The sequence below is a fragment of the Staurois parvus genome, unplaced genomic scaffold, assembly GCF_062004578.1.
Source record: "Staurois parvus isolate SC_StPar_1 unplaced genomic scaffold, SC_StPar_1.0 ptg001789l, whole genome shotgun sequence".
Classification (NCBI taxonomy): domain Eukaryota; kingdom Metazoa; phylum Chordata; class Amphibia; order Anura; family Ranidae; genus Staurois; species Staurois parvus.
Window position 1 is genome coordinate 55,452 of NW_028319585.1, and position 25,191 is coordinate 80,642.

At 46.7% G+C, this 25,191-nt stretch overlaps 1 protein-coding gene across 2 annotated transcripts in view; it reads right to left on the minus strand.

Moving 5' to 3' along the window:
* Positions 1–1,137: 1,137 nt before the first annotated feature.
* Positions 1,138–25,191, minus strand: part of FRMD5 (FERM domain containing 5) — a 170,408-nt gene continuing 146,354 nt past the window's right edge. For both annotated transcript variants that reach the window (XM_089663860.1, XM_089663859.1), the window contains exon 14: positions 1,138–20,833. In XM_089663860.1, coding sequence (XP_089519986.1) covers positions 20,286–20,833 — 548 coding nt within the window. In that variant the 3' untranslated portion in view covers positions 1,138–20,285. The remainder of the gene's footprint in view (positions 20,834–25,191) is intronic.

A 25,191-nucleotide genomic window follows, 5' to 3' on the forward strand; every position in this document is an offset into this window, starting at 1 on the left:
AAAGCCGCAGGGATTTCAAATCCCCAGATGTGTGAAGCAGCTTTCTTTCCTCTCCTTCAAGCGATCGCAGTACGGGCTAGACGGCATCTGGTTGGTCAACACCATCCGTGTGACAGTACTGACCAATCAGAATCCCTCTAGCCTAAACTGTCATCCATGCAAGGAGAGGAGTCAAAGCCGTGGGGACTTCAAACCCCCAGACCTGTGAAGGAGCTTTCTTTCCTCTCCGTGAAGCGATGACAGTACAGGCTAGACGACATCTGGTTGGTCAGCGCCGTCCATGTGACAGTACTGACCAATCAAAATCCCTCTAGCCTAAACAGTCTTCTGTGCAAGGAGGGGAAAGCCGCAGGGATTTCAAATCCCCAGATGTGAGAAGCAGCTTTTTTTCCTCTCCTTCAAGCGATGACAGTACAGGCTAGACGGCATCTGGTTGGTTAGCACCGTCTGTGTGACAGTACTGACCAATCAAAATCCCTCTAGCCTGAACTCTCATCCGTGCAAGGAGGGGAGTGAAAGCCGTGGGGATTTGAAATCCCCCAGACGTGCGAGGCAGCTTTCTTTCCTCTCCTTCAAGCGATGACCATACGGGCTAGACGACATCTGGTTGGTCAGCACCATCCATGTAACAGTGCTGACCAATCAAAAGCCCTCTATCCTGAACTGTAATACCTGCAAGGATTACCACCACTGAGAATATGGAGCATCTGTCACATAGTAAACATCCTCACAGGGCCACTCTTCACTGCGGGAAACCTCCCTGCACTGCTCCTGTGTGAACAGGTATGACAAGTCTGGAGTCACACAGGAGCAGTGGGGAAATCGCATCCCTGTTCAAATCGCATGCTATCCTCTGCAGTGCCATTCGCGTCCATACATTTTGTATGGACACAAATCGCACCGCAAAGTATTGGTAATCGGTATCGGCAAGTACATTACCAAAAGTATCGGTACATTCCTACCGCACATCATCAGTTGTGAACAGGATAAAATCCTGCCCTGAACCTGATCTATAAACCTGTCCTGAACCCCCAAACAATTCGCTGTGACACCTGAGCTTCAATCCACACATGTGTGAACCCACAAGTCCCATATAATGGTTAATCAAAAGAAACAAATGAGACACGCAGAGCCCAGTTGGATCATGATACATCTTTTATTCATTATTTAAAAATATTGTCCAAGGTATGGACCGTTATGCATGTGGTTTCTCCACACCCCATGGTGGGCGGCGCGGTGGAAAACATGATCTGGAATTGGCACAAGGACATGTCCGTTTTATTTTTCAGCTGGATGCGACTTAGAAGATTCACAGTTGCAGTAAGTTTCCTCGGCAGATATATCATGCGGTCTACTGGCTCATGCGTGACCGCAACATATGTGCGCGGGACAGGAAACAGGCAGATCTGGGAAGAACACATGACTTATTCTACGCCAAAAAAAAAAAAACCGCAATGGGATGTGCCCTGGTAAGGCAGCTTTTTTTTTTTTTTTTTTTTTCCTAATGCTTGATACAGTCACAAAGCAACTCAGCACCAGAATATGAATCGATCGTTCTAGAGCAAATTCTAGAAAGAAAACTGCATAGAAGGATTTATTTGAGTTGAACATGAATTGAAGCTTCAAAACGATCCGGATACTAGGACTGGAATTCAGCAACAAGATATCTATTGGATGCGGGGGCGGACTGACAACTCATGGGGCCCCCGGGCAATAGGGGATCATGGGGTCCCTGTGTCCTTGCCCAAACTCAAAAAAGCCTATGAAAAAGGTACCAGGGGCATCTCATGGGGCCCCCTACTGACCCCGGGCAGTGCCTGAGTTTCCAAATGGTCAGTCCGCCCCTGATTGGATGGCACCGGTGTTGGCAGAAAAGTGATTGTTGTCAAAGGCAGGGCCTCGTGTTTTGGGCCGGAGCATAGATCCAGCTACGCCCCGACAATGACGGGGGACAGATCTGTACTGGTGACAATATGGAATGTTGAGTGGCCACAGACCGGATAAAATGGCTCCTTTCGTAAGCGTGGCTTTACATCCTAAGTCTTTTTTTTTTTTTTTTAAAGGCTTCTTTCATGATATCAGTGTGCTGGTTATTGGTTTTATGTGTTTTCTAAGCAGGCAGCTCCAAAGACGCCTTGATTAATCATTGCACTCTGGTCCTTGGCCTGATCAGAATGGGAAGAGATGACTATCCTTTGCCTGCACTTTTGACGCCTTTTGCATAGTCCAGCTTGCCACGGTAGAGTGGTTAGCGGGTCGTCCTTACAGCAGACCTTCACCGGCTGTGTAGGAGGAAATGATCAGAAATGCTCAGGAAAAGTCATCGGCTGCCAGAAACAATGGCTTGGGATGTCTCCGTATGGCGCTTTGTCTCACCTGACCACCAGAGTCAAGTATGTTCATCACAACCATGCAGCATGTCATCTATGGGTTTCATCCCAAGGACATCAGTAGGGACTGCATTTGTGTCTATTTCAGGATTATGGATGTGGATAATGTACTATAGACAGTATATGGGCCGTACCAAAAGTGGTGCCAAAGTGGGCATAACTTGTACATTACCTCACACAGTTCATTCAAATTTCACATTGTGGTAGACTGTTACTTCCTCTATGGCAGGGGTCTCCAAACTTTCTAAACAAAGGACCAGTTTACTGTCCTTTAGACTTTGGGGGGGGGGGCAGACTGGGGCCAGTGGGAGTACATAAATGCCCTGGTGTCCGGAAACAATGCCGCAGACTTGGTGGTTATTACCAGTAGAAACTAAATTACGTAACACTTGTGGGCAGTAGCAGGAGGAATAGTGCCCCATTATTGGTGTCAGTGTGAGGAATGGTGCCCCATCATTGGTGTCGGTGGGCGGAATGGTGCCACGTCATTGGTGTCGGTGGGAGGAATGGTGCCACGTCATTGGTGTCGGTAGGCGGAATGGTGCCACGTCATTGGTGCCGGTGGGAGGAATGGTGCCACATCATTGGTGCCGGTGGGAGGAATGGTGCCCCATTATTGGTGTCAGTGAGAGGAATGGTGCCCCATCATTGGTAGCAGTGGGAGGAATGGTGCCCCATTATTGGTGTCATTGGGAGGAATAAGGCCCCATCATTGGTTTCAGTTACAGGTAATGGTGCCGCGTTGTTGGTGTCAATGGGAGGAATAGTGCCTTTTATCAGTGGGAGTAATAGTGCCCATCATTGGTGTCAGTGGGAGGATTCATGCCCATCATTGGTGTCAGTGGGAAGAATGGTGCCTCATCATTGGTATCTCTGGGAGGAATAGTGCCCCATCACTGTTATTTGTGGGAGGAATAGTGTCCTATCGTTGGTGTCAGTGGGAGGAATAGTGCCCCATTGTTGGTGTCAGTGGGAGGAATAGTGTCCTATCGTTGGTGTCAGTGGGAGGAATAGTGCCCCATCGTTGGTGTCAATGAAAGGTAATGGTGCCTCATTGTTGGTGTCAATGGGAGTAATAGCATAGCAGGCTATGGAATGATGACAGAGATGACACCATTGACCAGAGCAATGTGCACACATGGAGGAATTTAAAGAACGATAAACCAGCACTGAAGCCAAACCACGTAGAGGGAGACCAGTATTGATGGCCGGCACCTCTCCTTCATCAAGAACTCAATGACCACACATTGTTCCTGCTTGGAGTCCATTACTTACCTGCAATGATGAAGAAGATGAAGGGCTACGGTGGAGGAAGGGTTACGGTGGAGGAAGGGCTACTATAGAGGAAAGGCTACGGTGGAGGAAGGGTTACTATAGAGCAGTGTTTCTCAACTCCAGTCCTCATGGACCCCCAACAGGTCATGTTTTCAGGATTTCCCTCAGATGAAACAGCTGTGGTAATTACTAAGGCAGTGAAACTGATCAAATCACCTGTGCAAAATAATGGAAATCCTGAAAACATGACCTGTTGGGGGTTCATGAGGACTGGAGTTGAGAAACACTGCTATAGAGGAAGGGCTACTGTAGAGGAAGAGTTATTGTGGAGGAAGGGCTATGGTGGAGGAAGGGCTACGGTGGAGGAAGGGTTAAGGTGGAGGAAGGGCTACGGTGGAGGAAGGGCTACGGTGGAGGAAGGGCTACGGTGGAGGAAGGGCTACGGTGGAGGAAGAGCTACTGTAGAGGAAGGGCTACGGTGGAGGAAGGGCTACGATGGAGGAAGGGTTAAGGTGGAGGAAGGGCTACTGTGGAGGAAGAGTTACTGTAGAGGAAGGGTTACTCTACCGACATGTGAAATTTGGTCATACAGCAATACACCTGTTCTAGAATGCGGTGCTGGAAGCATCCATACCAGAACCACATAACCGTTCTAGGGCAGGGATTCAATGAACAGTTTTTCTAGTTTGAACCACAGAAATCAGAGTGGCTGATTCCATCACAAGCTTTGCAAGGAGGTGTTTCGTGTCTTGGTTAAGTACCTTTAAAGGCAAAGTTCCCCCTTCACACTCCCTGGTCAATGCAGACAAGGGGACCCAGTAGTTTGAAATAGACGGTGTTGTTTTTGTAAAAATATTGTTTAATGCAGATGCCATACCTGTAGGCCTTCTCTGTCACCCATAAAGCCCGGCCGAATTACTCTCCAATCTTTCCATTCCCACGTCCTGCTTTATTCACATTGGGCGCTGACCCCCAACTTCGCAGGAGCGAGCATGTTCCCTGGATAAGAAGCTGCACGTGTGCAGTGCGCTCTCTCCTGTTGCAGCAAAGACTCTTCAGTTGCACATCCCTCCACCAGGAGTTTCACCTTGTTGCAGCTCCTTTCCATATGGGTTATAGCAAAATGGCCCCCAAGCCTCCTTTTTTGAGGACAACTAAAGAGACAACCTCTTTAGTTGTCCTTAAAGAACTCGACTCAGCAGCCATTTTGTTGTAGCCCATCCTGGGCTGTGACAAAGCAATGTAAACCTTTGGGGAGTATTTCGGCCAGGCTTGATGGGTGACAGAAAAGGCCATTTGCTGTCAATGTTTTTACAAGCAGCACGGAGTATTTTTTAACTAGCAGGGCTTCTTTGTTTGCATGGGCCTGTTCATGTAAAAGGTGAACTTACCATTTAAAGTGCTTTCACATTCAGTCACAAATCTCTCCTAATTTGGCTTCCAAAGAGGTACAAATTGTCCCATAGAAGCTGACACCACCAGTAGTTACTGTAAGAAGGGTGTTCTTGGCAACTGGGTCGTGAAAGTGTAATCGGTCAATCTATTGTAGCAGGTGGGTGTGTTGTGATCCTAGGCGAAGCCAAACTCCATGCAAAAATCGATATCTCAGTTTTATGTTTCGGGGCCTACAGCGGTGATATATTTCCAGAACTCTTGTTTCTGCCAGACTGCATTATGAAGAGTAATACAAGGCAGTCAGATACATTCGAAAACACTCCAAGTAGAGTAAAATATTACTGAGGAATCCAACGAATGCAGGCCATATGTGGGGGGAATCCAACTAATGCAGGCCATATGTGGGGGGAATCCAGCAAATGCAGGCCATATGTGGGGGGAATCCAATGAATGCAAGCCATATGTGGGGGGAATCCAACTAATGCAAGGCATATGTGGGGGAGAATCCAACTAATGCAAGCCATACGTGGGGGGAATCCAACCAAAGCAGGCCATATGTGGGGGGAGTGCAACGAATGCAAGCCATACGTGGGGGGAATCCAACGAATGCAGGCCATACGTGGGGGGAATCCAACGAATGCAGGCCATACGTGGGGAGAATCCAACTAATGCAAGGCATACGTGGGGGAGAATCCAACTAATGCAAGCCATACGTGGGGGGAATCCAACGAATGCAGGCCATACGTGGGGAGAATCCAACTAATGCAAGGCATACGTGGGGGAGAATCCAGCAAATGAGGCCATACGTGGGGGGAATCCAACACACGCAGGCCATACGTAGGGGGAATCCAACGAACGTAGGCCATACGTGGGGGGAATCCAACGAACGCAGGCCATACGTGGGGGGAGTGCAACGAATGCAAGCCATACGTGGGGGGAATCCAACACACGCAGGCCATACGTAGGGGGAATCCAACGAACGTAGGCCATACGTGGGGGGAATCCAACGAACGCAGGCCATACGTGGGGGGAATCCAACGAATGCAGGCCATACGTGGGGGGAGTGCAACGAATGCAAGCCATATGTGGGGGGAATCCAACTAATGCAGGCCATACGTGGGGGGAATCCAACTGATGCAGGCCATACATGGGGTAATCCAACACACGAAGGCCATACGTAGGGGGAATCCAACAAATGCAAGCCATACGTGGGGGGGAATCCAAAACACGCAGGCCATACGTGGTGGGAATCCAACGAACGCAGGCCATACATGGGGGGAATCTAACAAACGCAGGCCATACATAGGGCAAACCAAAGCAGGCCATACGTGGGGGGAATCCAACAAACGCAGGCCTTACGTGGGGGGAATCCAACACACGCAAGCCATACGTGGGGGGAATCCAACGCACGCAGGCCATACGTGGGGGGAATCCAACGCACGCAGGCCATATGTGGGGGGAGTTCAACACACGCAAGCCATACGTGGGGGGAATCCAACTTATGCAAGCCATACGTGGGGGGAGTTAAACGCATGCAAGCCATACGTGGGGGGAGTCTAACAAACGCAGGCCATACGTGGGGGGAATTCAACGCATGCAGGCCATACGTGGGGGGAATCCAACGCATGCAGGCCATACATGGGGGGAGTCCAACGAACGTAGGCCATACGTAGGGGGAATCCAACGCATGCAGGCCATACGTGCGGGGAGTCCAACGAATACAGGTCATACATGGGTGGAATTCTGAGCTCGGGTATGAAAATAAATTGTAGCATTTCATCAGAGGGAGATCATTTTGTGAATGAAAGCACACCAGAATGTTTCATATAATTGCAGTGTGCCTTCCCACCCACCCACGGGTCAGATCCCAAATTTTGTGCGTTTTGTAACCCGATGGCGCCACCATTGATTTAGAAACTCCACCAACCAAGCCTTCAATTTCACCCCATGTTACTACAGAAAAGCATTTTCGTGGCTGGGAATCTTCTTTTCATTCCAGGTCGCAGCTCACGCTTGTTCCTTTTTCGACAATATTTTTCGCACGATTCTCCCGTCGTTGGTAATTTTATGAAAAGTGAATGAATTGCTAACACGCCCGATCACTCAAATTCAATGGCCGCACTAAAACCGCCTGCTGCTGCGGCTCACTAATGGTGCAAAATTCAAACAAAACTTCTTAGTTACGATTTTTGAAAGAAAATTATTTCGGAATTCTACCCATGTATGGCCTGCATAAGAGACGGACCTCTTTACAGCCTGTGTCGGTGGATAGGTCAGTATTGCTGATCTCCCCATACGGGTCAAAGGGGAATGCAATGCAGGTTAGAAGCAGGTGAAATGCACCTGTCCATGTACTGCAAATGACCTCACAAGCTTCTCAAGTGCAAGTGGAATGCACCCAAACGCAGCTGCATTGGCCCATAAACACAGGCCCGTGGGATGCCAGTTGGGGGAAATATAATCTGCAAAACATTTAGGAAGGTGATTGATGATTTAAAGCTGAACTCCAGAAATTCAGCAACTTCGTAAAAAAGTGCAGGCATAGGAAAAGTACAGCCAAAGCTCTATGTCTGTACTTCTGCTGTGGATGACGGGAGTGTAGTTCGTTCTGCACTCCTGTGAGTCGTTTTCAGCCGACAGCGGGCATCACTGAGCTGGTCCAGGCTGGGGAAAGATCCCGATTTCAAAGTCGGGATCCACCCCAAAGCTTGGAGCGACACCAGGCGCAGTGAGGCGCTGAGAGCCTGAGCCAGTTGCTTCCTCCACAGCCCAGCGCTCCAGTGCAGTGGGGGGCAAAGCAGAGAACGGTGACTGAGCGGCTGTGAGAACTCAGCAGTCATGTGATCGCGGAGTTCACACCCTTAGAGCCGGTGGGGGACAGATGCAGCATCGATCTGATCGATCACCTAGGTAAGTATGATTTAAAAAAAAAATATCATACTTCTCTTTTAAGTTCAATGAGGTGCATGCCACCTCATTTATCTAAATCTTTCATTTACATCTGACAAGTTTATTGTGCTCCAGGAAAATAGGTTCCGGAGCTCCCACACTGGACACTCTGGTTTCAGATCCCTCTAGTGTGGAGTCATTGCCACTGATATACCCACCTCTCCTCTCCTCCTGCCCAATCACAGAAGCCTTTGTATTATATGAACTCAATTCACAAAAATACAAAGGCTTCTGTGAATGAGCAGCAGAGGGGAGGGGCGGACATAGCTGCTGTGTTGCTCCTCTCTTCTCTTACAACCCTGAGTGTTTTGAGTATATCCTCCGGTAGATCCACAAACCTTTCAGAGGTAAGTCTGGTTTCAGCTCCCTCTAGTGTGGAGTCATTGCAACTGCTATACCCGCCTCTCCTATCCTCCTGCCCAATCACAGAAGCCTTTGTATTAAATGAACTCAATACACAAAAATACAAAGGCTTCTGTGAATGAGCAGCAGAGGGGAGGGGCGGGCATAGCTGCTGTGTTTTTCCTCTCTTCTCTTACAACCCTGAGTGTTTTGAGTGTATCCTCCGGTAGATCCAGAAACCTGTCAGAGATAAGTCCAGGAGGTGGCATGCACCTCATTGGACTGAACTCACCGTGTGCCTGAACTCACCGTGTGCCTGCACTTTTCACAAAGTTGCTGAATTCCTGGAATTCATCTTTAAAACATGGGCAATATTCCTCTTGTATACTGTACTGGACTTGACCATGTGATTAAAAGCGTACTTCAACGATTTTGACTGGCCACGGTGTACAACAGGGATGAAATGTGGTGTCGGCACACCGGTGAGGTTGCATCAAAGTGCAAAGCTCTTGCATGATTGCATAGAAAACAAATGTTTTGGGACCATTCAGGGGACCCTTCCTCTAGCACAAGGGTGTCAAACTGGTGGCCCTCCGGCTGTTGCGAAACTACAATTCTCATCATGCCTCTGCCTTTGGGAGTCATGCTGGTAACTGTCAGTCATGCAATGCCTCATGGGACTTGTAGTTTGGCAACAGCTGGAGGGCCACCAGTTTGACACCCGTGTTCTAGCATGTGATAGTCACCCTGAGGTCATCACAGAGGGCGCTCTTTACGTCTGGAGGAAAAGAAATGTAATCTCCAAACACGGAAAGGTTTCTTCACAGTGAGAGCTGTGAGAATGTGGAATAGACTCCCTCCAGAGTTGGTTGTGGCCAGCTCAGTGGATTGCTGTAGGAAAGTTCTGGATTCTTTCTTGGATACACAGAATATAACTGGATATAACATTTATAGGGAAAGTTGATCCAGGGAATATCCGATTGCCTCTCGGGGGATCAGGAAGGAATTTTTCTCCCTGCAGGAGCAAATTGGATCGTGCTTTGCTGTCTTTTTTTTTGCCTTCCTCTGGATCAACTGTGGGTGAAGGATTGTAACTTTTTTTTTTCTTTTTAATGGTTGAACTGGATGGACTTTTGTTTTTTTTTCAGCCAGACTAACTATGGAACTATGTGATGAACATGGTCCGGATCTGCTGCTTTCCCAGCATACGAGAATACAAATCTTTGCTCTTTGATACAAGTTAGTGGGGGTGCTGGCGCCACCTTCCATCCATCGTGGTTTAATACCCCCAAAAACTGAGACATCAACTTCTGGTGGAGCCTGTCAACAACCAGTAGCCTATTCCTAACCAATCAGGTTGGAGGATAAACCTTCTCTAGTGTCGTATGTTTCTTTGTTTTTTCTTTTTTTTTTTTACTTTTTTTTTCCTTTTCTTTTTTTTTTTTTTCGCCATCAAGTTGCTCTGTGACTATAGTTCACTACACATCTATCGTTGTGTTCATTTATTCACATAGCACAACCAACAGAAAGTCTAAAAAGCAATTAAAAAAACTAAATGTAATCTTGATAACAAAATAATACTATTTTCTTTAAAATATAACCTTGAAACAGTCTCTGCGATACAAAAGTAAGATAATATGTCTGGAGGCAAAAGAGACATCCCCCGCCGGAGGGGGATTGGGTAAGGAGGTCCACTGGAAATGAAATAGGCCTTTAGCTACAAAGCACAAAAAAAAACGATGACACCTACAGGGTGGGAGGACACAAGACATCTCACGCTCCGTGACGCACAGCTCTGGTGGACCTGCATCTCCTAAACGAACACAATAGTTTCATATGGATCTGTACAGACTGGCCTTCCAGCCGGCATCTGTAAACAATATTGGTGGGAGACGATCTCCTCAGACTTCTAATGTAACGATAGAGTCCTAAGACAGAAAATTGGAATCCGATCTCCCAGCTCCTTCTAATACAAAACACAGGGATACATATTGTTCTAATACACAGGGAGGAGGGGCTGGAAAAAAAACACGACTGGCAGTTTGATTCCTAAAAGAAACCTCAAGGCTACGTCCTCTATTCTTCTTGGAAAGGGCTTGGCAGGAGAGCTGTTACTTGTCCTAGCTGAACTTTCCATCTAGTGAGGATACCACTGCAAAATTCCAGGGAGAGGCGCAAGGCTCAGAGGAGACCAGACTAATGCACCTCTTCTCTGGCAGTGCTGGATGTAGGATGCCATTGCAAAGCTCCAGGGAGTGGTGCAAGGTCCAGAAGAGACCAGATTAATGCGCCTCTTCTCTAGCATTGCTTGATGGATGATACCATTGCAAAGCTCCAGGGAGTGGTGCAAGGTCCAGAGGAGACCAGATTATTGCGCCTCTTCTCTGGAAGTGCTGGATAGAGGATACCATTGCAAAGCTCCAGGGAGTGGTGCAAGGTCCTGAGGAGACCAGACTAATGCACCTCTTTTCTGGCAGTGCTGGATGGAGGATGCAATTGCAAAGCTCCAGGGAGTGGTGCAAGGTCCAGAGGAGACCAGATTAATGCGCCTCTTTTCTAGCATTGCTTGATGGATGATACCATTGCAAAGCTCCAGGGAGTGCTGCAAGGTCCAGAGGAGACCAGATTAATTCACATCTTCTCTGGCACTGCTGGATAGAGGATACCATTGCAAAGCTTCAGGGAGTGGTGCAAGGTCCAGAGGAGACCAGATTAATACACCTTTTCTCTAGCATTGCTTGATGGAGGATACCATTGCAAAGCTCCAGGGAGTGGTGCAAGGTCCAGAGGAGACCAGATTAATGCTCCTCTTCTCTGGCATTGCTGGATTGAGGATACCATTGCAAAGCTCCAGGGAGTGGTGCAAGGTCCAGAGGAGACCAGATTAATACACCTCTTCTCTGGCATTGCTTGATGGAGGATACCATTGCAAAGCTTCAGGGAGTGGTGCAAGGTCCAGAGGAGACCAGATTAATACACCTCTTCTCTGGCATTGCTTGATGGAGGATACCATTGCAAAGCTCCAGGGAGTGGTACAAGATCCAGAGGAGACCAGATTAATGCACCTCTTCTCTGGCATTGCTTGATGGAGGATACCATTGCACAGCTCCAGGGAGTGGTGCAAGGTCCAGAGGAGACCAGATTAATGCACCTTTTCTCTAGCATTGCTTGATGGAGGATACCATTGCAAAGCTCCAGGGAGTGGTGCAAGGTCCAGAGGAGACCAGATTAATACACCTCTTCTCTGGCATTGCTTGATGGAGGATACCATTGCAAAGCTCCAGGGAGTGGTGCAAGGTCCAGAGGAGACCAGATTAATGCACCTTTTCTCTAGCATTGCTTGATGGAGGATACCATTGCAAAGCTTCAGGGAGTGGTGCAAGGTCCAGAGGAGACCAGATTAATGCTCCTCTTCTCTGGCATTGCTGGATTGAGGATACCATTGCAAAGCTCCAGGGAGTGGTGCAAGGTCCAGAGGAGACCAGATTAATACACCTCTTCTCTGGCATTGCTTGATGGAGGATACCATTGCAAAGCTCCAGGGAGTGGTACAAGATCCAGAGGAGACCAGATTAATACACCTCTTCTCTGGCATTGCTTGATGGAGGATACCATTGCACAGCTCCAGGGAGTGGTGCAAGGTCCAGAGGAGACCAGATTAATGCACATCTTCTCTGGTATTTCTGGATAGAGGGAACCATTGCAAAGCTCCAGGGAGTGGTGCAAGGCTCAGAGGAGACCAGGCGAATGCACCTCTTCTCTGGCACTGCTGGATTGAGGATACCATTGCAAAACTCCAGGGAGTTGTGCAAGGTCCAGAGGAGACCAGATTAATGATCCTCTTCTCTGGCAGTGCTAGATAGAGAGTACCATTGAAAAACCGCAGGGAGCGATGCTAGGTCTAGAGCAGATCAGACTAATGCACCTCTTCCCTGGCAGTGCTGGATGGAAAAAAATCACTGCAAAACTCCAGGGAGTGGTGCAAGGTCCAGAGGAGACCAGGCTCATGCACCTCTTCTCTGGCACTGCTGGATGGAAAATTCAGCTGTTACAGGAAAAAGCTTTCTTGATGGCTTCCCTTAAACTAAGTCATTTCTGTACAAATGTGAAACATGTAACTATATTACATTCAGTTATCAAAAATGTGGACATATCGGGTGTGGAGTGTCTACAACTTTCTCACTTACACTAGGTACTAAGGATGAGCTTGGCTGTGGCCTGAACCCAAGTCAGTCCGAACCCAAAAGTTAGATGTCACTGCTGGGCCAATGAGCAGCAAGCGGGAGATTCCCAACCCCATAGCTTGGTAGGGATGCTTGTGACATCATTGACCATAATATGGCCATACCAGTTCAATGACATTAACCTAACCGGGCCATGTGGCCATATTAGGTCAAGTCCGGATGAACTCGGGTTTGGACCAAACCCAACCTTGTCATCACGGGTACCAAGCACACAACTGCCCCGAAGGTGAAGCAAGCATATCTCACATACTAAGGCACAAGCAATCCTGTATCTCTTGAATGAAATGCAGAGACATAACCAATAGGTGATCTCCAATGAGCATGCCAGTTTTCCTAAAGATGGTATCATGCTTTCCCCTCACCAAGTCGATGAACGTGGCACTGGGCCAGGGAGGGGATCATGCAGACAGTCATTCCCTCTGAGATGATGTCAGGGTTCTCAGCACAAGATAAGGAAAGGAGGGTGTGATATTGTTCTGGAGAGACCCATTTCAGTAGTCTGGAGAGACCTATTTCAGTAGTCCTCCACCCAGGAAAACATCATTTACTCGGTGGGCATGTCTCAGGACAGGGAGGTGGACTGCACTGAAGATGCATTTGGAGGTTGCTTGGTCTTAGATGCCTTCAAATTTAACAGGAGGTTCACCTACGCCATCGTGCAGTGAAGTCCTCAGTGACCAGCTCTCCAAGCTGACCAAAGGGTGCTCTCAGGTTTGGAACGCGCTTTGTGCTCTGGGCTTCTCTTTACAATCAATAACCATCTAGCAGTAAAACCCTTCAGGAAAACTGCAGTGTGCCGAGACTCCGGCACTGTCCTTACACCCAACACACCATCAGCAGACCGTACACGTCCTAATACATAGACTCTCACCTACTCAAACACAGATCTCTCATGTTCTACTACAAGGACATCCAGACTCAGACCTACCTCAGACCTTGGATGATGCTTGTAAACCTGGAAATGTTCCCAGGAACAGCCTCTGTCCACATCTCACACACAAGCCCCAGTTCACTTACGTGCGGTGCAGCGGGTGCAGCAGCCCATTTATTTGAACAGGCTGCTGTACCTGCGAGAAATGCAGATCAAAAAAGTCCCCGACCTTTTTTCAAACTCAGCTTGGCCCTTGAGAAACACGCCGCAGGTGTCGAAGTGTGGAGGGCGCCCGTAGGGATTAATAGCAACCCCCGTGAGTCTGCTAAAAGTGCGCAGGTTCGGGAACGCGAATGCATTTTTGACCCTCACTAGTGTGAACCCAGCCTTAAAGGAAAGGTAGAGTGTTTTTCCAGATTTCAGTGTCGTTCTTGGGAATAAAAAAAAAAAATGAGACCACGGCTTTCCTTTGAGCCCAGGGGTGTCCAAACTATGGCCCTCCAGCTGTTGGAGTACCACAAGTCCCATCATACCTCCGCAACATCTCCAAAATACGTCCGTTCCTAACCCCGGAAACCGCTAAGCAACTCATTCACTCCCTTATTATATCACAACTTGACTACTGCAACTCCCTCCTCACTGGCTTACCTCACCACAGGCTATTCCCACTTCAGTCTATCCTGAATTCTGTGGCCAGACTCATCCACCTCACCAACCGTTCCGTATCCTCCACCCCCCTCTGCCAATCCCTCCACTGGCCTCCACTCAGTGTCCTCCACCCCCCTCTGCCAATCCCTCCACTGGCCTCCACTCAGTGTCCTCCACCCCCCTCTGCCAATCCCTCCACTCAGTGTCCACCACCCCCCTCTGCCAATTCCTCCACTGGCTTCCGATTGCCCAACGGATCAAATTCAGAATGCTAACATTGACGTACAAAGCCGTTCATAATACTGCCCCGAACTACATCACCGACCTGATATCCATCTACCACCCAAAACGTACTATCGCTCCTCACAAGACCTCCTACTCTCTAGTTCCCTGGTCACCTCCTCCCATGCCCGCCTCCAGGACTTCTCCAAGGCTTCACCCATCCTCTGGAACTCCCTACCCCAATCCATCAGACTATCACCTACCCTCCTCACCTTTAGGCGCACCCTGAAAACCCACCTCTTCAGGGAAGCCTACCCCACCCCCTGCTAACTTGCCGACCTCCTCCACTCTTCCTACCACTCCATCCCCCACAGCTATCTCCTCCTGTACCACCATCCCCTCCCTCCTAGATTGTAAGCTCCAAGGAGCAGGGCCCTCGAACCCCTCGTGTATTGTATTGTATTGTTATTGTTCTGTCACATGTTCTGTCCCCCACTATAATGTACAGCGCTGAGCGAACTGTTGGCGCTTTATAAATACTGTATAATAATAATCATGCCTCTGCCAATGGGTGTCTTGTCTGTGGATGTTAGAGTCATGGGACTTGCAGTTCCTCAACACCTGGAGGGCCATAGTTTGGACACCCCTGATTTAGCCAGTTCTATATGAAATATCGCGCACAAGTACTTCATATTTACATTTTACAACCAGCAGGTGGCGCATGTGAGTCTGGCATTCTTAGGTTCGGATAGCTTGTGAATACAAAGCTGAACGGAAGGATTTCAATGACTCGGGAGGAGGAACACACCACCCTCTTCACCTCCTGGTACAGGTGAGCCAGCTAGATCTTCAGCCTGCAGGAGCAGAGCTAGTGCTGGGCTTTCCAATTAGACAGCCCATATGGACTGCACACACCGTAACATGGATGCTCCCTGTAACAAATGTTTATTTGTAAACAAGTAAATGTTTAAAGGGTGACTCCACTTTTGTTGAGAAAACAAACCTCCCCCTCTGGGTGATCTCTGGACATTGCAGGGACTTTTACAAACTCTGTTGCAGATTCCTACGTTTTGTTACTCTGAAGAAACAGCTGTTTGTTTCTCTGTGTCCATATGCAGAGTGAGTGTGAATGGGAACAAATTTATAATTATCGAATGGGAGCGACTTTATCGTTATCAATCAGCTGCTGCACCTGCAGGGCTCTAATGAGGAAAGCGGCGGGGTCTGCATTCCTTTAAATGTGATTTCCATTTGGGAGTATCCCACCAAAAATGACATTTTTGTTGCAGGGGATGCCCAACCTTTGACTTGTAACTTAGTGCAGACTTCTGGGAAAATCAGTGAGCCAATCACACAAGTAGGAAATGATATACCCGGGGGGGGGGGGGTGCTCTGTATACCATCTGTGTGTACAGAATACATCCAGGTTGCGATAGTGCATTGCATTTAACTACAGCGGCTGCAGATTGAAAAGGAAAGGTGATTTATAACATTCAATGGCAACAATGTAACAATTGTACACGCTACGTTGTATTAATCTTTTTTTTTTTTTTTGGCTGTTTTTTCCCCACGAGAGTGGAGTTACCCTTTCAGTCTGCAGGAGCAGGCAGCCCATGCAGAGCTAGTACTGGGCTTTCTAATGAGAAAACTGACCGCGTGTCACACGGACGCTCCCTGTATGACATGTTTGTTTGTAAACAAAGCAACAAAATAAATAATATCTCTTTAAAAAAAATAAATAAATAAAAAACACTGTACCTTCCCCTTAAAGCTGGCCATACACGTGTAGATTTTCAGCCGAAAATATTCGTACGAAAATTCTTTGAACATTCGGTGAACGAACGAACGTCTTTTGCTTTTAAAAACAGAGTTTAAAATGAATGTCATTTCTGAACGATCACCACATGCACCGGTCAAAAATTCGCTTGATAGAGAAAAGTTTTCCTTCCTGCCCCTTCAAATTTTGCCGTCACTGCGGTGGAAAACAAACATCGATTTGACTCGCCCACTAATGATTAGAAAATGAAACGAATATTCTCGAGAGGAAGATGTATACGTGTATGGCCGGCTCAAGTCTGTGTGTACACTGAAGACTCGTACACCGCCATCTTGGATGGTCTACTTTCTTCTGATATCGTTCGCGTGCAATCGTAATGGCCAGATAAGTTCGATGTCCGACACGGACGCGTGTTCATCTAAGGGGCATACATACAGGTAGGCAGAGCACGCGGTCTCTCCTGATTCACCAATCAGAATACATACATCATCTCCTTCACCGAGCACACAGACAGAATCCAGCCGTTCCAACAGACAGATAAGTTCGATGTCCGGCACGGACGCGTGTTCATCTAAGGTGCATACATACAGAGATGCAGAGCACGCGGTCTCTCCTGATTCACCAATCAGAATACATACATCATCTCCTTCACCGAGCACACAGAGAGAACCCAGAAATTCCAACCCCCCCCCCAGTTTATATAACATCGATCGTACACAATCGCGTTGCCTTAATGCATGGGTGCCAAGAACAAGCAGGATGAGAATGCGGTACACAATGGAGTGGGGGGGGGGGTGATGCTTGAAATGTGGACTCATGACGTGGCGGTAAGAAATGGATCAACCAGATGAAGAACAATTAAAGATGGAGGCAGATCTATATATTGTGCATGTACCACCCCCCCCCCCCCCAACTCGGTGTGACATCGAACACTCCTGCGTGTCCTCGATCACTTGTGTTGACAACACGGATATTGCTGCTTCAGCTCCAGCAAACGTCGGCCTTACATATCCACAACGGGTGACAACGCATGCACAGGGTCTGTAGTTGAAGTCCGCTATTAATGTGAATGGATCGATGCGCTCAGTCTGGCTTCAATGGACCGAGCGCAGGCATTCGACTCAGGAGAACGGAGGCCACTTATATGCAGCACAATGATTGGATGCACAGCGGATGTTAGATGGCCCAGTGGCCACACATGGGAGCCCATGCCTGGTCATATTCGGGCTGATTTCAATGTATGGAGACCCATTCCGAGCTCACAGACCACTGGGCTCCAACTGTCACGCCGGCCTTCGCCTGACTTTGTGCTCAACGGTATCCGAATCTTCCTCAGCTGCCTTTTTTTTTTTTTTTTAGAGACTCCCTGTTGCCTGGAGTTCCTCTTTCCACCATGTAAATCCCTAAACTGGTGTCACCTTCCGTGGATGGTGGCTAGTCATATATGATGACTGCAGGCAGGCTGCACCTCTAGGGGCCCTTTCACACAGGCCCGCCCTGTCAGTTTTCCATGCATTCCTATGGATCGGTGGGTGTAAACAGACTTGTGTCCCCCCACCCACCTGCCTTCCGATCTGATCAGACCAACTCAAAAAATGGAGGACCGCATCCTCTTCCCTTTGGGTGGACTGGATTGGAGGCAGCTGGGTGTGAGTCCGTTTACTCCCGGCCGTCCATAGAGCAGAGCGGGCTCTGTCCGTGTCCATTCTGCAGAAACTGAGCGGACACAGACCCGTCATCCACACGTTCTACAGCCATCCATAGAGCAGGCTCTGTCCGTGTCCATTCTGCAGAAACTGAGCGGACACAGACCCGTCATCCACGCGTTCTACAGCCATCCATAGAGCAGGCTCTGTCCGTGTCCATTCTGCAGAAACTGAGCAGACACGGACCTGTAATCCACCCACTCTACTGACATCCATAGAGCAGAGCAGGCTCTGTCCGTGTCCATTCTGCAGAAACTGAACAGACACGGACCCGTCATCCACCAGTTCTACTCCGATCAGCAGGGGATCAGTAGATAGATCTCATTCAGGAGGACCAGATTGGAGGCAGCCAAGTGTGAGTCCATTTACTCCAGGCCACCCATAGAGCGGAGCAGGCTCTGTCCGTGTCCATTCTGCAGAAACTGAGCAGACACGGACCTGTAATCCACCCACTCTACTGACATCCATAGAGCAGAGCAGGCTCTGTCCGTGTCCATTCTGCAGAAACTGAACAGACACGGACCCGTCATCCACCAGTTCTACTCCGATCAGCAGGGGATCAGTAGATAGATCTCATTCAGGAGGACCAGATTGGAGGCAGCCAAGTGTGAGTCCATTTACTCCAGGCCACCCATAGAGCGGAGCGGGCTCTGTCTGTGTCTGTTCTGCAAAAACTGAGCGGACACAGACCTGTCCTCCACCCGTTCTACTCCGATCAGCAGGGGATCAGTGGAGGGACCAGATCGGAGGCAGCTGGGTGTGAGTCCATTTTCTCCCGGCCGTCCATAGAGCAGAGTGGGCTCTGTCTGTGTCTGTTCTGTAGAATCTGAGCGGTCGCAGATCCGTCATCCACCTGTTCTACTCTGATCAGCAGGGGGGATCAGGCAGACCAGATCGGAGACAGTTGGGTGTGAGTCCATTTGCTCCCAGCCCTCCATGTCTGTTCTGCAGAATCTGAGTGGAAACAGACCCATCATCCACCCGCTCTACTGCCATCCATAGAGCAGAGCGGGCTCTGTCCATGTTCATTCTGCAGAAACTAAGCGGACACGGACCCGTCATCCACCCGTTCTACTGGATCGGAGACAGTTGGGTGTTAGTCCATTTATTCCCGACCCTCCATAGAGCAAAGCAGGCTTTGTGCGTGTCCGTTCTGCAGAATCTGAGCAGACACGGACCCGTCATCCACACGTTCTACTGGATCGGAGGCAGCTGGGTGTGAGTCCGTTTACACCCAGCCCTCCACAGAACAGAGCAGGCTCTGTCCATGTTCCTTCTGCAGAAACTGAGCGGACACAGACCCGCCATCCACCCATTCTACTTGATTGGAGGAAGCTGGGTGTGAGTCCGTTTACAGCCAGCCATCCATAGAGCAGAGCGGGCTCTGTCCATGTCTGTTCTGCAGAGACTGAGTGGACACGGACCCGTCATCCATCAGCTCTACTGCCATCCATAGAGCAGAGCGGGCTCTGTCCATGTCCGTTCTGCAGAGACTGAGCGGACACAGACCCGTCATCCACCCCTGCTGGTCGGAACGGAAGGCGCCCATGTGAAGGGGCCCTAGAGCTGGCCATTGCAGCAAAGCTAATCTCCTCTGATTGACAGGCAGCTACCACAATGCTTTCCTGTCCACGTCTCGTCTAATGAATCCTCCATCAGTAATGTAATGTCTAAAGCACAAAATATTGGATTCTGCCTTTAATTTTCCAAAATGTCAGCCAGTTTTTGGAAAGAGCATTACATGAACCCATTAAATATGCAAAAAAAGTGCAGTTTGTTTTATTTTCCTTGCATGTGATTGGGTATTTTTTGCAAAGTGAAACGTCACCAAATCCTAGGGATAATTCCCTTGCAAAGTGCAACTTCCCCTACATCTGGGTATCAATGCAGCTGGTTTGATTTGAACCCTTTGCTAAGACTGAGTGCGTTGTATAGACGGCAGAAGACCGAGACAGTCGGGATCTCCAATGCATTCAGTGGCTGATGTGCCGTCGGTGGCGCCGCGTGGAGCCTCTGTGGCCACATGCGGCGGCACCAGGAGAGGATCAGCGGCTGTTTGTTTCCTGGAGCTGAGCAGGCTGGTGGGACTGATGGCGGGTGATACAGACGGGACCCCCCCCCCCCCCATGCAACGTATCAGAGGCACCCTGCACCTCTGTGGCACCCTCACACGCCCATGCACACCCACGGAACCCTCAGCAAAGGGAAGGACAGACAAGATGAGGGTGAGAAGGGGAGGACACTGGAAGACATCACTCCTCACCAGGGGCGGACTGACAACTCATGGGGCCCCCGGGCAATAGGGGATCATAGGGCCCCTGTGTCCTTGCCCAAACTCAAAAAAGCCTATGAAAAAGGTACCAGGGGCATCTCATGGGGCCCCCTACTGACCTTGGGCAGTGCCCGAGTTTCCAAATGGTCAGTCCGCCCCTGCTCCTCACGTACACTTGGGGTCGCCCTATGCGATCACGAGTCAATCAGGCGGGTGATGGGGTGTAGTTTGCAGGACACCCATCTCCGCAGGGGGCAGAAGTACTGATAATGGAACTGCTGGAACTCGGGGGTCAGCCGGATGTCCCTCAGAAAGGCTAACTCCAGGTCAGACTCGGCCAAGACCACCAGCAGCAGCAGCAAGGCCAGCAGGAGACACAAGGTGACGGCCAGCAGCCGGAGGACGCTCTGGAGAAATGTGTTTTCCTGCTCTGGCTCCGGCTCCCTCTGGACTGATCCCTCTGGCCCCGGCAGCGCTGGGGGAGGAGTCTCCAGATCGGGAATGGCGGGAGCGGCCGGGTCGCTCTCCTCCTCCTTGGTGGCACACGTGGTCCCGTTCACTTGCTGACCGATGGACAGCTCCAGGTTGGACTCGCAGACGGGGGTGGGGAGGATGCTGCAGCATGGAGTGTACGCCTCGTCGCTGAACACCGTCTCACGAGAGCCTCGGGGGGTCAGAATGTCGAGGTGGTCCGAGGAACGCACCGGGGTGGAGTGGGCGCTGTCACGGAGAGACTCCAGACCTGGGGGGGGCAGGAGAGGAGAGGAGGGGTTACAGGGACAGCAAACACGGGACCAACACACACAGACGGCGAGACACGTGACCAACACAGACAGACGACGAGACACGTGACCAACACAGACAGACGGCGAGACACGTGACCAACACAGACAGACGGCGAGACACGGGACCAACACAGACAGACGGAGAGACACGTGACCAACACAGACGGTGAGACACGTGACCAACACAGACAGACAGCGAGACACGGGACCAACACAGACAGACGGCGAGACACGGGACCAACACAGACAGACGGGGAGACACGGGACCAACACACACAGACGGGGAGACACGGGACCAACACACACAGACGGGGAGACACGGGACCAACACACACAGACGGGGAGACACGGGACCAACACACACAGACGGGGAGACACGGGACCAACACAGACAGACGGTGAGACACGGGACCAACACACACAGACGGTGAGACACGGGACCAACACACACAGACGGGGAGACACGGGACCATCACAGACGGTGAGACACGCAATGATCGTTCACTTATCGAATATCTGACAAAATGTTCCTTATATGGATACAAATATCCCAATCACAGTACTAAGGAATTTCAACTAATCCAAAATAAATTATATCGAAACAAATGATCTGAATGTGAACTTAAAAATGGAAGCAGATTGCAATAAATACAGAATGGAATATAAGTAAAATAGAATGATAATTCCTACTTAGGCTGCTTTATAGAATAGAATAAAACAGAAAAGAAAGGAATAGAATACAATACAAAAAGAATAGAATAGAAAATTAAAGAATATACAGGGATAGAATAAAAAAAATGAATAGAAAAAAATTGAATAAAACAATCAAATAGAATAGAAAATAAAGGAATAGAATAGATTAGAAATGAATAGAATAAAATAGAAAGGAATAAAATAGAAAATTAGGGAATAGAATAGAAAATAAAGGGATAGAATAAAACAGAAATGAAAGGACAAGAATACAATACAAAAAAGCACAGAATAGAAAATTAAAGAATTGAATAACACAGAATAGAAAATAAAGGAAAATAATAAAACAGAAAAGAATACAATAAAAAATGACTGGAAAATTATTGAATAAAACAGAATCAAATAGAATAGAAAATAAAGAAATAGGATAGATAAAATAGAATAGAAAGGAATAAAATAGAAAATTAAGGAATAGAATAAAACAAAGGAAAAGAATACAGTAAAACAGAAGAGAATACAAAAAAATACAAAAATTAAAGAATAGAATAAAACAGAATAGAAAATAAAGGAAAAGAATAGAATACAATACAAAAAGAATAGAAAATAATTGAATAAAACAGAATCAAATAGAATAGAAAAAAAGCAATAGAATATATTAGAATTGAATAGAATAAAACAGAATAGATTAAAAAAAGAATACAATAGAAAAGAATAGAATAGGATAAAACAGAATAGATTAGAAAATAAAGGAATAGAATACAACAGAAAAGAAAGGAACAGAAAACAATAAGAAAGAATAGAATGGAGAATAATGAAACAGAATAGAAAAGAATAGAATACAATAAAAAAGTGAATAGAAAATAATTGAAGAAAACATAATCAAATAGAATAGAAAATTAAGGAATATGATAGATTAGAATTGAATAGACTCAAATAGAATATAAAGGAATAAAATAGAAAATTAAGGAATAGAATAGAAAATAAAGAAACAGAATAAAACAATAGAAAATAATATAACACAATAAAAAAGAATGCAATAGAAAATAAAAGAATAGAATAGAAAATGATAGAATAAAACAGAATAGAAAAGAATAGAATGCAATAAAAAAATGAATATAATAGAAAATAATAGAATAAAACAGAATCAAATAGAATAGAAAATAAACGAATAGGATAGATTAGAATTGAATAGAATAAAACAATAGAAAAGAAAGGAATAAAAGAGAAAAATAAGGAATAGAAAATGATAGAATAAAACAGAATAGAAAAGAAAGGAATACAATAGAAAATACAAGAATAGAATAAAACAGAATTGAATAAAATTGAAAATAAAGGAATAGAATAGATTGGAATTGAACACAATAGAATAACATAAAACGAAAAGAATAGAAATTAAAGGAATAGAATAAAACAGAATAGAAAAAAATAGAATACAATAAAAAATAGAAAATAATAGAATAAAACAGAATCAAATAGAATAGAAAATAAAGGAATATGATAGATCAGAACTGAATAGAATAAATCAGAATAGAATAGGAAGAAATAAAATAGAAAATTAAGGAATAGAAGAGAAAAAAAAAGGAAAAGAATAAAACAGAACAGAAAAGAACACAAAAAAGAATAGAAAATACATGAATAGAATAAAACAGAATCAAAGTGAATAAAATAGAAAATAAAGAAATAGAATAGATTAGAATACAATACAATAAAACAGAATAGAGGAGAAAATAGACTAAAATAGAACAGAAAAAGTAGAATAGAACAGTAAAGATTAGAAAAAAATGAATAGATTAGAATAGAATAAAATAGAACGGCTTCCAAAATGTGAACTTCAAATCAATTTGAAAATAACGAATATATGAATTCCAGAAAATGAAGCATTCTAACATCACAAATCTGACGCTACAAAATTAAGAACGAATCAGAAATTACATCAATTTTTCCATTTCTACATCTACATTGGACAAGATAGCGGTGTGCAAGTACAGCAACCAACCAGATTTTGGTTACTCCGGGTAGATCAGTGAGAGAAGACTTCTGATTGGCTAGAATACTGAATGTTAGTACACACCAGGGGGGATGGGGGGGGGGCTACTGAAGGCGAATAGGCTGTTCACTTTGCACGGGAATTTGCACTTTAAAAATTCGCCCCAAAACTCAGCGACTGAAATGAAGCTCCGCTGACTTCCATCATCTAATGCAGGCCATAGACGGGTCGAAAACCGGCTGTTTTTTTATAAAAAACAAAAATCGGTCGTTCAATAGGCCGACGTTACCACCAACGGTAAAAAAAAATCGGCTGATTTTCGTCCCGTCTGCGGCCGGCATTTAATGACTTCTGTCCCTGCAGAGAGCTCCGCTATTATATTTTACATGAAAGTCTTGCGGTTGCAACAATGTATCCATTTGGATCCATTTCGGATACAGATGGTTTTTATTTGGATACAAATGGATACATTGTTGCAACCGCAAGACTTTCATGTAAAATATAATAGCGGACTGGAATTTTTCTTCTTCTTGCAGGTCACGGCTCATGCACAGATTTTTTTATCGGCAAAATCGGCCGATTTTTTTCCAACTTTACCGATAAAAAATATGTGCAAAAACCCCGAAAACCGGCCGACCAATTAACCCACTAATGGTGCGAAAATCGTCCGATTTATGACCCGTCTATGGCCTGCATTAGTCAGGTTCACACCTACGCAGGTTGCGTTTGAGCCATTTCTGCATTGTGTTTTTGATGCGTTTTGGGTTTTTTATTTTTTTTTCTTGTTGCTAGGCAGATTTTAAACGCAAAATGCATCAAAAACGCACTCCATGCTTTTCTGCAGTGTTTCCATTGAAGTCTATAGAACCGAAAACGCAATTTTTTGCGACCCTTTCCAAAAAATGCAGCAAGTGAAAACGCAGAGATGTGAACGTGTCCCATAGGAAATCATGACTGTAGTGCGTTTATGGAAAACACTCAGGTGTGAACCCGGGGTAAGGCTGCCCATACACGAGCAGATTTTCGGATGATAATATTCGTAAGAAAAGTCGTACGAAAAATTCTTTGAAAATTTGGTGACTGGATGAACGTCATCCGAAACTTGTCTTTTGCTTTTAACATTCGACTTTAAAATGAATGCAATTTCTGAACGATCGACACATCCACCGGCTAAAAATTTGTTTCAGAAAAGTTTTCCTTCCTGCCCCTTCGAATTTTCCCGTCGCTGCAGTCGAAAATTAAAATCGATCTGACTCCCCCCCCACTAACATCGTCCAAAAATTGTCTTTTGCTTTTAATATTCGACTTTACAATGAATGTCATTTCTGAACGATCACCGCATACACCGGCCGAAAATTTGTTTGATCGAGAAAAGTTTTCCTTTTCACCGAATGTTCGTAAGAAAAGTCGTACGAAAAATTCTTTGAACATTCGGTGAACGGACGAACGTCGTTCGAAAATTGTCTTTTGCTTTTAGCATTCGTGTTTAAAATGAATGTCATTTCTGAACGATCGCCACATCCACCGGCTAAAAATTAGTTTGATTGCTTGTCCTTTTGAATTTGCGGTTGGAAATCTACATCGATCTGACCCCCTCCCCCACTAACAATTAGAAAATCAAACAAATATTCTTGAAAC